General features: G+C 30.7%; 1 protein-coding gene across 1 annotated transcript; it reads left to right on the forward strand.

Moving 5' to 3' along the window:
- Positions 1-3,282: 3,282 nt before the first annotated feature.
- LOC135960174 (2-acylglycerol O-acyltransferase 2-like) lies at positions 3,283-14,085 on the forward strand. Its single transcript, XM_065511401.1, has 6 exons — positions 3,283-3,752; positions 3,816-3,913; positions 3,991-4,122; positions 13,094-13,435; positions 13,500-13,699; positions 13,773-14,085. Exons 1-6 carry the CDS (start codon positions 3,489-3,491, stop codon positions 13,928-13,930), a joined length of 1,194 nt encoding a protein of 397 aa, XP_065367473.1. The 5' UTR covers positions 3,283-3,488; the 3' UTR covers positions 13,931-14,085.
- The last annotated feature ends 426 nt before the right edge of the window (positions 14,086-14,511 follow it).

The raw sequence follows: 14,511 nt of genomic DNA on the forward strand, positions 1-14,511 counted from the left end.
AAGTATTTATATTCTGGATCCTTATAGATAGCGGAGTCGACTAAGCCATGTCTGTCTGTCTGTTGAAATCAACTTTCCGAAGCCCCCAAATAACTTACATACACGATTCATACATCACTATTTCCGAATTCCGGCTCGGTTGCTATTTAAAATCGAGAATATCGGTCCACAAATGGTTGAGATATAAGGAATAAACCAACCTCGATTTTTGACCTATATCTGGTTTACTAAGTCATTAATATAGACAATATTAATATAGATTCAAAAACCTTTGCAACGACGTACAGTATGGGCCATAACTAAAGCACCCCCTCAATGGATTTTTTGAAATCATAATTTTTTTGATAAAAACGGCTTTTTTGGGATGTATTTTGTATATATTTTATTAACTAATATTGTTAATGTTCATTTAATAAGATGTTTAAAAATTTGACTCGGTACTGCATATTTGAAATGTGAGTTATCGGGAATCACAATGAATGGACTTAAAAATTCCAAAAGATAAAAATATAGGAAGACGTAGTGTGCAAAATTTAAGTTTTATAGAGTTTATTGCGAAAAAAAACAATGACAAGGAACAAGTACTCCAGTAAATTTAAAATTAAAGTTATTGAAGACTGGAAGACGGGCTTATCACTACATGAATTTAGTAAAAAATATTCAATTAACAGATCAGTTATTTCCAGCCTCGTTACAAAATTTTTAAAGACTGGTCGATAATCTCCGGTGCATTCTGGAGGTCGTTCGCGAAAAAAACATGATATTATGATTTCTTGATCAAAAGGGCAATTCAAAAAGATCCTATAGCATCAGCTAATCAAGTACGAACAAGTTTAAGATTATGCGTTAGCGAAAGAACAATCCGTAGAAGAGTAGTAGAAGCACGATTATTCAGCTGACGACCAGCAAAAAAAAACATTTCTATCAGCTAAGAACAAGAAAGCTAGACTGAAATTTGCCAAATCCCACATCCAGACGAATCCAAATACAACTTAAAAAGTTCCGCTGGAATAAGGCGTGTACGCAGACCAAAAGGAGAAAGACTGAATCCTAAGTATTGCAAAGGAACAATTAAACATGGAGGTGGCAATGTAATGGTCTGGGGTTGCTTTTCTGGTCAAAGATTTGGGCCAAATCATAAAATTTATGGGATTATGGATCGGTTCATGTACCGTGATGTATTGAAAGCTGTAATGTTGCCTTATGCCAGTGAAGAGATGCCAATTATAGGGAGCTTCCAACAGGATAACGATTCTAAGCACCCCTCCAAAGTTTGTAAGACTTGGCTACACAGCAATAAGATTCTAGTTCTTCATTGGCCTGGTCAATCTCCTGATCTCAATCCTATTGAGAACTTGTGGCACATTGTTAATATGAAAATAAATCGTGAAAATTGTTGAAATAAGGATTGAAAATTTTCACGATTTATTTCATGCCGTTAAAATAGCCTGGGAAGGAATATCGAAAAACGCAATTCTTTCTTTAAAAAATATGACAAAAATTTAAAAATTCAGAAAAGATCGATCATAGACACACAAAAGCATTCTCATATAATGGGTGCTTACAAAAATTCAAAGACGATCTAGGTATGTCTTTATGTTGAAGGAACGATATCGCGCAGATAGTGGGACCCAGATGGATGAAATTTTTACTTAACCCTCCATTAGTCGCAATCATTTTCAATCGAGACTAGTCGCAATGTATCAAATTGATATCAATAAAAAAAAGCGCGTTTCAAAAATAATCTCTTCACCTTTTATTTCGAAAACATAATAAATGCAATGTATTTAAAAGAGTAATATTTATTTATAATTTATCAAAAAATAGCTTAAAATTTAGGGTGTTTAAAAAAATTTACAACAAAAAAATGTTTGCCTGTATCAACCAGATCAGTTGCGAGTAACGAAGGGTTAATATTTTCTGTTGATCCGAATTGGTTGGTATGTAAAATGGGAAATATATGTCCAACTAAATGAACAAAATATCCGTTCGTCTGACGTTTAAAAACTATTAAAACACGAGAAGACCTTGACAAATAGTTATTGCTAGTACGAGCGTAAGTCAATAAGTCCGGGACTTTTTGAATTTCCCGGCTCTTAACTGAGAGGGCGCCCGAAACAATTGAAAAATCACGATATTGTGTTTGCCGATCGAATATTGAAAGTGCGATAGATTGTGGAAACCATAGGCATCTCACATGGCTCAGTAGTTTCAATTTTGAATTCTCACATGGGTATGAGAAAGCAAGATGGCTGCCACATTAGGCTACGAAATTCTCCCTCTTCCGCCCTATTCTCCGGATTTACCGGGCGGAAAGATATTTCACAAAAAATACCTTTTGGATGACCTCGACAAATCTTATTTTTTGAAAGGTATAACAAAATTGGGGAAACGTTGGACAAAGTGCATAGATCTCAAAGGAGACGACATATATTGAAAAATAAAAACTTATGTTTCATTAAAAAAGGCAAGGACTATTTAACCCACCTTAGTTAGCAACTTATGTGTCCAAAAATTAATAAAATAGGTTGAACTGGTAAAAAGTTTTGGATCTAAATATATGTAAAACTTTGTTCGGACTTACTACACTACATATATTTGGAAATTTAGTACTGACATTTTCTAGTAATATAAAATTAACCAAATCGGATAATTTGTTTAATTTATATCTCGTACGTTATAAAAATCGGGAATATCGAGAACTTTTTTTGTTGGAGCCATCCTAATGAATATATATTGAATATACCAGAATATACTATATAAAGTGATAGTGACAGTGAATCGACAACAATCTACTACAACAACATTACATACGAATTAGTTAATAGTGAGAGAGAACGAACGAACGAACGAACAAGTCTCAATGTTCAGTATTTATAGTGTTATCGTGTCAAGATATCATGGCGAGGTAACGACATCAAATAATCAATTTTGAAATACATATTTACAATTCATATGGAAACCAACAACTATTTATCGTAAACAAAAAATAAAACAGTATTTTTCAATAATATTTTTTTTGTTTTTTCTTTTCAAAATTTTGTGTTTATTTATTTTTGCAATTTTAAACAACAACATGAAAATTATACACCAAAAAAATATTGAAAGATTAGGGGCGGTGATAAGGTTAGAACTTAACTGAACTGAACCGAAGTGAATTAAACTGAACTGAAGTAATGCACGATTATGTTAGTTAATTCGAGCGACAAACACAACAACTTTAGAACGTTTTTAGAAAAAAACGAACTTTTTTAATTCAATACAAATTCAGTTGTATTTAGAACTTGAACCAGAACAGACGTCAAAACCAATTGCAGTGGTTTTGTATTTTAATACTTACTCTGCTCGTACGAGTATTTTGTAATTAATTGTGTGCTTGTGTAATTTTGTGTGTTTGTTTTTATTTTATTTTTTCTAATTAATTAAACTTGATATTAATTGTTTTATATTGTATTTAATACATGACTAAAGAATTTTTTTATTAAAAAATGGAAACGTTAAAGAAACAAACTAATAAAAAATTAAATGAAATTACCAAAGAAATTTCGGAAGATGTACACGAAACTGTGGAGCATCTAAAGCAGACCAATAAGAAAATCATTCAAGAGATTTCGAAAAATATTAAGAAAATTGAATGGGCACCGGTTAAAGTGCCGCCAAGAAGGCGCATACAAACATTGGCGGTGGCCATGTATGTTTATATTTTCATGTTTTTGCCCTTCCTGTTCCTGTTTTTAGCCGCCTTTACAATGGTGAGTGGGGCTTAATAATATTTGTATGAGAATAGCTTCTGAATATTTTGATTTCTTTAACAGCTGTATTTAAATTACTGGGGTCGAGGATTTTTATTAGTGTACTTGTCCTACATCTATTATGATCATAAAAAAACTTGTTCGTCTGTAAAAGGCAATGGGTATGTATTACTTGCAAATTGTTGTAAAACGTGTTTAATAATATTTTGTTTTTATTGTTTACTTCTCTTAATGACAGCTTGATGTTTTTACGTAAAAACTTTTTCACAAATCATTTACGCGACTATTTCCCAGTCGAATTAGTAAAAACAGTTGAATTGAAACCAAATCGTAATTATTTACTTGCCAGTTTTCCACATGGTATTATTGGGTAAGTTGATCTATGCAAATATATTTAATTATATTTAAAGTATGTAGTATATAAAAACAAATAAGAGAGCTAGATTCGGCTGTGCCGAATTTTAGATACCCTTCACCAAATTATACTTAAAAATATTTTTCTTTTTAAATATTTTTAGATAAACAACATTTTAATTCTTTTATAAAAAAGTTTTTTAAAATGTTTTCTTTTCGAAATTGTTTTTTAATTTTTTCTTAAAAAACTTTTTTCGAAATTGTTTTGTAATTTTTTTTTAAAAAACTTTTTTCGAAATTTTTTTTTAATTTTTAAAATTTTTTTTTTGGAAAAATAATTTATGACAAAAAAATTTTTGATGAAAAAAAATTCGGGTTAAAAAATATTTGTCCCGATTTTGACCCATTGTAGGTCCAACTTACTATAGCTTATACATCGTTGCAATGGACTTTAAAATATCTATCATTATATATCCATATTGTCTTTAATAATGACTTAGTAATCCAGATATAGATCCAAAATAGGCCAAAAATCGAGGTTTTCCCGATTTTTTCCTTATATTTCAGCAATTTCTGGGCCGATTTTCTCGATTTTAAATATTAATCGACCCGGAAGAATTCCCGACATATTGATGTATGAATCATGTATGTATGTTATTTAGGGGCTACGGAAAGTTGATTTCAGAATTCAGACGGACATGGCTATATCGACTTCGCTATCTATAACGATCCTGAATATATGTATATACTTTGTGAGGTCGCAAATGAAAAATGTAGAAATTACAAACGGAATGACAAACTTATATATACGTTTGCCACTCATATCGAAGGATATAAAAACAAGTATGGTCGGTCAAGACCGACCATGTAATACCATACACTAAGTAAATGAGCCAAAACACTTTTCTTTTTAAATTTCAATGATTTATTGTAGTGAATAATTTCCGAAAGAGGGCTTATGACTAATTATGGATCGATCATCATAAATTTAGATGACATGAATTCAGTATATATTAAACTTATTTGAAGCGAAATTGGTGTAGATACCTTAATTTAAAATGTTTGACCGATAAAGTCTAATTTCGGGAGGACATTTGTAATGTACCGATATCATCCAGTTTCAATAGGCTTCGTCATTGAATCAAAAAATTATATTTACCAAAATATCTTCAAAATTGTGACCAGTACTTTGCGCACAAGGTTTACATGGACAGTCAGCCAGCCAGACGGACAGACAGATGGATGGACATCGTTTAATCGACTCAGAATGTGATTCTGAGTCTATTATTAGAAAATACCTAGATTCCTCCATTTTAATATTATAGGGATCAAAATATTTATAGTGATCCTAACAAAGTTTTTCAAATACACATTTGGATCCTTTCTAGGTCTCCTCCTATTTTAATTGTTTCTCAAATAATATTTCGGCCGGTCAAATAATATTTTCGTGAAAATTTCATAACCCTAAGGCCATCCCTTTAGACCTTACAGTGCCTTCAACAGATAGACGGACATAAGGACGGACATAGCCAAATTGTCTTTAATTTTATAAGGCTCAATATAGGGTTTTCAATCGAATAAAAATTATTCGAATAATCGAGGAAAAATAAATGTTTCTCCTAATGAATAAAATTCTTAAGTTTAAAATAAAAAATTATTCGATCAATAATTTTCGAATAAATTTATTTTCAAGTAAATTTTTCGAATAATATTTATTATTAATTATTTATTCGAATAATCGAATTCGATTAAATTTATTTGCAAGTAAATTTTTCGAGAAAATTTTTTTTTTAATTATTTGTTCAAATAATCGAGAAAAACAATTGAATCGATTAACAGTCTATTAAAGTTTTACGAGCAATATTTCGATATGTTACAAGCGGAATGACAAACTCAATATATCTTTATATATATAATTCTTCTGTACGTGTGTTAGTAACTGAACTCCTCCTTAACGGTTAGGCAGATTTCGATGAAATTTGTTGTGTGTGTTTGAGTGGGTCCCTGAATGGTTTAGATTCACAATTGACCTATATAGGCACAATGGGCATGGCACCTCCCATACAAAGTAAACATTTATTATTGCATATCTGGAGTACTATTATAGCGGGAGTCTTCAAACTTTTTGTGAGCTATGGCAGAACAACGTTTGCCGGGACAGCTAGTCCCTTATATATTAAGTGCTGAGTATAAAAACACATTTAAATTAATTAGGACAGTCCTTTTTTATAGATATTTATTACGATAACGTTAATCGTTAAATGTAGCTAACCTTCCGGAAAAGATTAAAAATACAATACCACCTCAAGGAAAAATCAAAAATTTTGCATATCATTTATATTAACGCAATAATTTCTTATCTCGCAAATATAATTCTACATGTGTTTTTTTTGTTGAAATTTTTAAATTGATTGAAATAATTGTTACTGGGGGGTGGTGTGGTATTATAATCTATGCACTTTCTACAATACCGATCGTATGCATGCGTATAATAGTAAAAACTTAACAAATAATTTACATTTAATGAAAAATAATTATAGTGATGACGATATTTCAAGCTGAAACGAATGATAGTTTGTCGATAACGGAGGCAGCTAAACTAAAAAGTCATGCTATTTATTCAATTCGGAAAGTTTTATTAAAAATGTTAATATGTATCAGCCTATGAACGAGTTGATTGTTTGGCTAATAGAGGTCCGCCTTCATATGACCTTTGGAATCCCGTCTGGCTATGGAAATAATTCATCCTGGGGGTGACTTATATGGCCTCCGATAGTGCAATCGATGTAAACGAAGATACCAAAAGTTGCGAAAGGATTGAGACTATTTTCTGAATTATTTACAGGACATTGTGTTTCTAGATATAACAAATTTAATTTAGGGAATGTTGATATAAAACAGTTCAGATTTTTCTAGCTGTATGAGGAAACCTCTGGTCCTTCCGAGTCATTTTGCTTTAGGTTATACATATCCTGAATATGTTATGATGAAGTTTAAGGCTGCACCGAAGGTCCTATAGGTTGCAGAGCTTGAAGCCTCACTAATAATACTGTCCAACAAATTTAAACCTTTTTATTGGAACAGAATAGCGACCATATAATTTTGAAAGGACTTGTTGAGCAGTGGGTCAAAGTTTTATTTTTTTGATCGAAGGGAGCATTATACTAAATAAAAAAAAAGTTGTTAGTTAATAGGTGTGTTCGCGTACTTTCCAGTAAAAAATATCCAGTAACTTTATTTTAGAGAGTAAAAATAAATTACTCTCAATCTGAAAAATTACAAAAAAAGTACGCGAACAACAATTTGTAAAAATAAGTTGTTTTTTATTATAAATCAATTCAAAATATTTGTATTGTGTTATTTTACATCTTTACTATGCAAACTTGTAAATTGTATTAATTTTTAACTGTTTAGTTTTGTTTATATTTGCAACCATATGTTTTAAACATATTTTTACGTTGATGATATAAAAAAATATCATGTTCTCTATCTATGAACTGTCACTTTTAACACTCTCTTGCTCTCTCGTTACAAGTTTTTAAAAGTAAACGAACAGAATCCAGTAACTTCCAGTGATAATTTGTAAAAATTATTACAAATTATCAAGTACGCGAACACTACTAATGTCTTAGAGAATTTTTATTGTCATTTTACTATATTGTAGAATTTTTTTGAAAGATCTTAACCCTCTAGCTTCCCTCTTTAGGACCCCTTTTCGCATACACTTATACTAACTGCCTTGAATGGTCTTAAAATTAGGAATAATATAGCAGGAGCAATTTGGACTTTGTTCTAAATAAAACCGAAAGATTATTGTCATACTAGTCTAACCTCATTCATTTTGAAAACTGAGAAAGAGAGTGATTGATCTTCATCTGAGAATGTCAAATAGACGCAATCTACTATCTGCCTCTGAATATGAATATATGAAGGGCAGATCTGTCTAGACGAAGCTTCATACTCTTGTGTGTTTTATTGAGAAGACTATCGAGTACGGTTAATATAAATTTGTAACTTTCTTGAATATAGAGGTTATCAACCTTGGCTCTATTACATCGGCTCTACAAAGACTTGGTATTGACTAGTCCATTATTGCGAACTAATGTGGTGTTTTATTATCCTTGCTGTGTAATCTGGCAAAACATAAACTACTGGTAGAACGTAATTTTATTGGTTAGACTTTTGATCAAGTGGCAGAGTCAGGACACTAATAATGCACTTCGGACACTCTCTGCTTGGATAACATATCTTGTACTCTTCTCGAGGGAAAACAGATTCCCTTATTTCCACTCGCCCATTTAAATGGCGCGGGACTAACCTAATCCTAGAGAGCAAAGTATCTATGAGTATAGAAGAACAAGAAGGGAGAACCTAAGGCTCTTCGACTTGGTTTTTAAGTCTATACTCAAGTATGATGCTCTTGTTTTATTAATGGCTATTGTCAAATCCATCCACTGTAGGTCCTATGATAAGTTCTAACGCACCTAGGAACTGCTGATTGCATCACACTAACTGGCTAGCCTTTGACTTTATGGATAAGATCATTGTTCTCAATTGGCGTATGAAACCTTCGCCATGATACTGTCTCGATGGATTCCCATACATACAACATTGGATATTTACCAGCAAGACCTTTTTACGAAAGTGATTTTAATGAGTCGATCACAAATTGAAGGTTACAATCTGTCGAAGGGACTGCATTTGAGATCTTCAATGGTGGCACGAGAGCTCATCCGTGAGAAGGGTTGTGATCTTGTTTCGGTTTAACAAATTTTGATTATCATGAAAATCATTATAGTCCGACTAAATTTTTTTTTCAGAACCGAATCTATTATTCGGCCAATTCTCTAACAAACCGAAGCTTTTAAATTTTAATCAATGGATAGATTTTCATTATCTTAAAAAAAACTCAAATATTTTGTTGTGTTTACTAACTTTTGAGACTCTCTGTATTTCTTGATCCAAATATGACGAGTTAATCGTGTTTTATTTCATCTCTTTTTTTAAACCGGTCGCATTTTCAATACCAAATATTTTTTACCAAATTTCTCATTGTGGGACGATCACCTAAATATTGTATTAAATATGTATCTCATATCGGCAGATCGGATTAGAACATAAATAGGTGATAGTTGTAGGCAAAGAATAATATTAGTTGGTTCCCAGCAAAAATTTTGTGAATTTTTGTAATGACAACTAGTTATTTCATGCATTCTTTTGTAAGGAGTGGTGGTTACCCAGCACATTATTTTATTTACTAGAATAAGTACTTATTTTTATGCAGGTTGGTAATGAACTTTTGCATTTAGCACAACTATCTAGTGTGTTTGACTGGAAAACGGGAGGTTAGTGGTTCGCCACCTGCCAAAGCCATTAATTTTTTTGTTCATATCACATTCATTTATATGTTGATGTTAAAACTATTGTTAACTTACAATAAAATAACTCGTACATGGAGCAGTGAGTTAGCAGCTTGACTATCAAACACAAGTAAATAATGTGACTGTTCGATTCCCACACAAGGCAATATTTTTTGTGTATTTTTTTATCTACATATTCTTGTTGTGAATTTACTACTTATTTCTCAACTGATTGTAAGTACATTTGTAAGCTTGACCCCTGAATTTTTTAAAAATCTCGAACAACGGTAAGTAGTGTTTCAGTCAAATAATAAGTAGTTATCGCTTTGCTCCAATTATACTTGCTGGCTTACTAGGTAAGTAAAGTTTTTGCTGGGTTGTAAAGAAGGAGTTAAGCTTTTACAAAATCTAACTTGTAATCAATTTTGCATTAATTTTGCTAAGAGAATTATGTGTTAAAAAGTCCACTATCGTTTTCGTAATTATTTATCAAAAACCTTGCCAACAAGTGTTTTCTTATCACTCAAACCTTTCAAGTTCATACTTTAATTGCGGCCATACGAAGAAATCTGTTAAAATTATGCTACTTTGATTTTAAGTTACGGAGCAAAGTACAAAAGTCTAAATAAATCTTATCAGATTTATGTAGGTTTCATAATAAGTATGCAGTATTTCAAAATTATTGTACAATGTTCATAAAAAATACATAAACTTTGATGTTATGTATTTAAAAAAAACAGTGTATGACGACATATTATCGATTTTCAGTTGGAATATGTACCTGAATATTATGAATATTTGCTGATAGAATTTTAATCAATTAGTCAGAATTTTATGGGATTCTAGATTAATTAATTGAACCTAATAGAAGTGAATAGATAAGGACCTACCTTAATAATAGTCATTTGAAAATTATTGAAACATGCTTGAAATCAAAGCTTCGATTTTAATTCATTTCATAAAACCACTCCCATTTAAACATATTAATGAGCTTTTTTCAAAGGCTTTTATTTGAATAAAATTTATTCAAATTATTATTTGAATGGTTAAAATTTTGTCAATCTAATCAAATTGTTTTGAATCTTGGATCCTATTTGTAGTACATAGTTTGAATTGAAGAAAAATTACCAGCAGTTCTAGGCATAGAGAATAGACATAGAGCGGAAACTCTACTGTCAAAGACCTAACTCAGTTGTCAGAAACCTAAGTGGTGAGAATGTATTAGTAGAAAAAACTATGTGAAAACAAAAACAACACTCGTATGTGTGATTATTTTGAGTAATTTTTTTGTTTGAGTTTTTTTCTAGTTTCCGCTCTATGTTTCTCTATGGTTCTGGGATATTGTTCCGAACTAGTCATTCACGATAGCACAGTGGGGCAGAATCAAAATTTTTTGGAAATAAATCTGGCATTTCTAAACGGCTGGTCCAATCGGGATAAAATTTGACATGGGCTCCTTGGCTACGCCCATGTCAAATTTTATCCGAGTTTAATTTATTAAAATGGGCCTTACAAATGATCCAGGGGCGGCGCTATGTGGGCTTTGACATGTAAATTTTTTTTTCCATCCGATTTCAAATTTTTTTATATTTTTGAAAATCTCGGCCTTGAAAAAACATCCTTGCGTGTGCTATTTATCTCTTATAATTTCCGAGTTATAGACATTTCAAAATTAAAATTTTTAAATTTTGACATACCTAGGTCCGCTTTTTTAAAAATATAGGTCAGACTTTTGGACCGAATGGACTCGATTTTTTTTTGTTGGTAGACAACTAAATTACGAATAACATACAAAAGATTTCAGAGCAATATCAATTATGGATTCAAAAATAAACGATTTTCAATTTAAATATTCAAAAAATAGTTGATTTTTGCTGGTTTTTGGGCAAAAAGTGGACTTAACTATTTTTTTTTATTAAAAATAAACTTTCTTAAAGAACATATAACAATTTTATATTTTTCTGTAAGGCATCTTTACGAATAACACTTTGATAAAAAAACATGTCCTATTTTTGGAGTATGTCGCCACTACGGCCTTCGAAATGTGACCTATTTTCAAAGCTGGGATCAAAAATCGGGAAGCAGTTTTAGAAACCTTGATATGTTCATTATTTATCCCCAAAGTATTTTCCCAGACCAGAAGGAAATGTGGACCCCATGGGCAAAATTGTAAAAAATATAATTTTTGGGATTTTTACTCCAATTTTTAGGAATTGCGGGATTCCATTTGACCTTTTTTTTCATTTTGTTATTAAGAATGACAATTTTAAAAAAACGTTGAAAATTTCATTGAATTTGTTAATAAATAAATATTACATATTTATTGAGATTCTGAAACTAAAAGTTGTATCAAAATTTGAATAGGATTGCAAATATTAGAAACAATTTGATCTACATTTATTCCGAATTATATTTTTTTGTTTAGAAAAGTGAATTTTTGGTCTTACAAAAAAATTTCAAGTCAATATCTCAATTATATTCAAAAATATTCCACTTTAAAACTCCGTTCATCAAAAATATTGCACAATATTTCATACAAATTGTCTTCCCACAAGATTATCTGGGGTGTATAAAGTTTGACTTCTCTCTGCACTACTAAAGCACATACGTGTCAAATGACCCAAAATATATAAAATCGAATAGCCAAGTAGTCAGACATTAGTGACAATTACTGTCTATAAAGGATTATTTTATTAAGCCATTTTAGGATTTTAGTTAAAAACTTGAATGGTGCAATAAAGAATTAATTCTATAAAGAATTAATTTTATAAATAATTAATTCTATAAAGAATTTTCAAAGGAATTAAGCCTATGTATTAATTCGAAATTAATTCTTTAATGAAATAGTTAAGAGATACAATTTAATTTGTTTTGAATTTGAAAATTTAATTACGAATTAAATCTCTTCAGAACTTGGTAATAATTAATTCAATTTAAGCTTAATTCTCTAAAATCATTATTCATAATCAACAAATATCAACAATTCATTCCATAAAAAACATTCCGAAATAAAAATAAATTCTTTAGTTTTATTCAAAGGCTATTGTTTGAATAGAATTCAGTCATTATTGAATTTATTCATAACAAAATTCATTCAAAATTTGATGGTTCAGTTTTTGTTAATTCAAATCTAATCTAAATAGAATGAACATATTTTTGCTTCATTCAATTCGTTTTTTTTTTGTTTAAAAATTTACAAAATGATTTCAAACAAATGGTCTAAATGTGAATGTAATAGATTTGAAAAATTTAATCATTCAATACATTTTATTAATGGCCTTATTCCGAAATACTAAATTGTTTTTCGATTGTGTTTCTGAATCAGGTCCTAAGCTATTTTGTAGTGTATTTGATTTAAAGAAACATGAACTTAAAATAAATATTGAATTCAATACATTTGATGAATTGAGGAATTAAGCCTATGAATTAATTCGTAACCTTTGCTTGAATTATTTTATATTTCTGTTGATTTTTTTGAAGTTAATAATGCGATTTTATCTGGATCTTAGAAAATTGAAAATAGTTTATAGTTTATTTACAATTGCCTATTGAACCGATCTGTTTGTTGCAAATCCATTTCATTATGTACTTCATAAAAAAGACTTAATACTATTATTTTTCTTACAGCACTGGCATTTCCGTTAACATGGGCAACAATATCGGCAAGTGGTTGGAACTATTTCCCGGCGTACGACCCAAAATTGCCACCCTTGATATGCATTTCTACATTCCCTTCACACGCGAACTATTCCGTTTGTGGGGTTTAGTATCGTGCTCCAAGGAATCGCTAACATACCAACTAACTAGATCCAATGATCCCAAAAATAAATACAACAAAGACGGTTTCACATCTAATGCCGTAGCAGTTTTAGTAGGCGGAGCTCAAGAGTCATTGGACTCTCATCCCGGACGTTATGTATTGACATTGAAAAAGCGTAAAGGATTTGTGAAAATCGCCATAAGAACGGGGTAAGTTTTACACATATTTTATAAGTAAAGAAAAATTATTTAATATAAATCATCTCTATTATAGATCCCCCATTGTACCCACCTTTTCTTTTGGTGAAGTTGATATTTTCGATCAAGTGGCCAATCCTCCAGAGTCTTTGCTGAGAAAGGTGCAAACCTTAGTGAAAAAATTAACCGGTGTTTCACCTTTAATTGTATTGGGTCGTGGCTTCTTTCAGTATTCCTTTGGTTTTCTGCCACAAAGAAAACATATTGTACAAGTTGGTAAGTTTAATATTTAATTATTTCAAAGTTATGTTGTTTCAAATTCTAATTTATTTGTGTTCTAATGTTTAAGTGGGCGCTCCCATTGAGGTGGAGAAAATGGACACACCTAGTGCCGAATATGTCAATGAAATTCATCAAAAAGTTATCGATAGTCTGAATGAAATGTTTGAAAAATACAAACACAAGTATATTGAAAATGCCGAAGAGGTTAAATTAGTTATTAACTAATTATTGCATTTGAATATTTTGTACATAAAATTTAAGTTATTTATTTGTTAAAAAGTAAATGTTTTCCTAGTTTTTTAATTTGTATAAAAAACCACCTAATAACTCATAAGTTAGTAATAAATTTTGACAGTTTTCAATGGAAATATTCAATGGAAGAGATTGGTTTTTAATTGTATCTATCAACTTATAATAGTATCTAGTATTAAGATTATCAAGTATTAAAATGGGGGTCTATGTTCAAAAGAATTATTGGGTGTATAACATAAAAATGCGGAATTTTTTAAAAATTTTAGATTTTATTTTGAAATGTTTGAAGCGTATCCCGAGAGAGCATTCTGCATCGATCGAAACAAATAGTATTCGGACAGGGCAAGGTCTGGACTATAAATCGGTTGAGGCAAAACTTCCCAACTACTTCATTCTAAATTGTTTTTAACAGGTATTACAAAATGTGGCCGTGCGTTGTCATGATGGAATATTCTGGGCTTTTTTCGGTACAGGTTCCATGTGATGGTCTGGCCAGATTTCAGCAGTTCATAATAGATAGGACTCTTTTGTTCCCAAAAAATTCCGATCATTAC

This window comes from Calliphora vicina, chromosome 5 (assembly GCF_958450345.1).
Source record: "Calliphora vicina chromosome 5, idCalVici1.1, whole genome shotgun sequence".
NCBI classification, from domain to species: Eukaryota; Metazoa; Arthropoda; class Insecta; order Diptera; family Calliphoridae; genus Calliphora; species Calliphora vicina.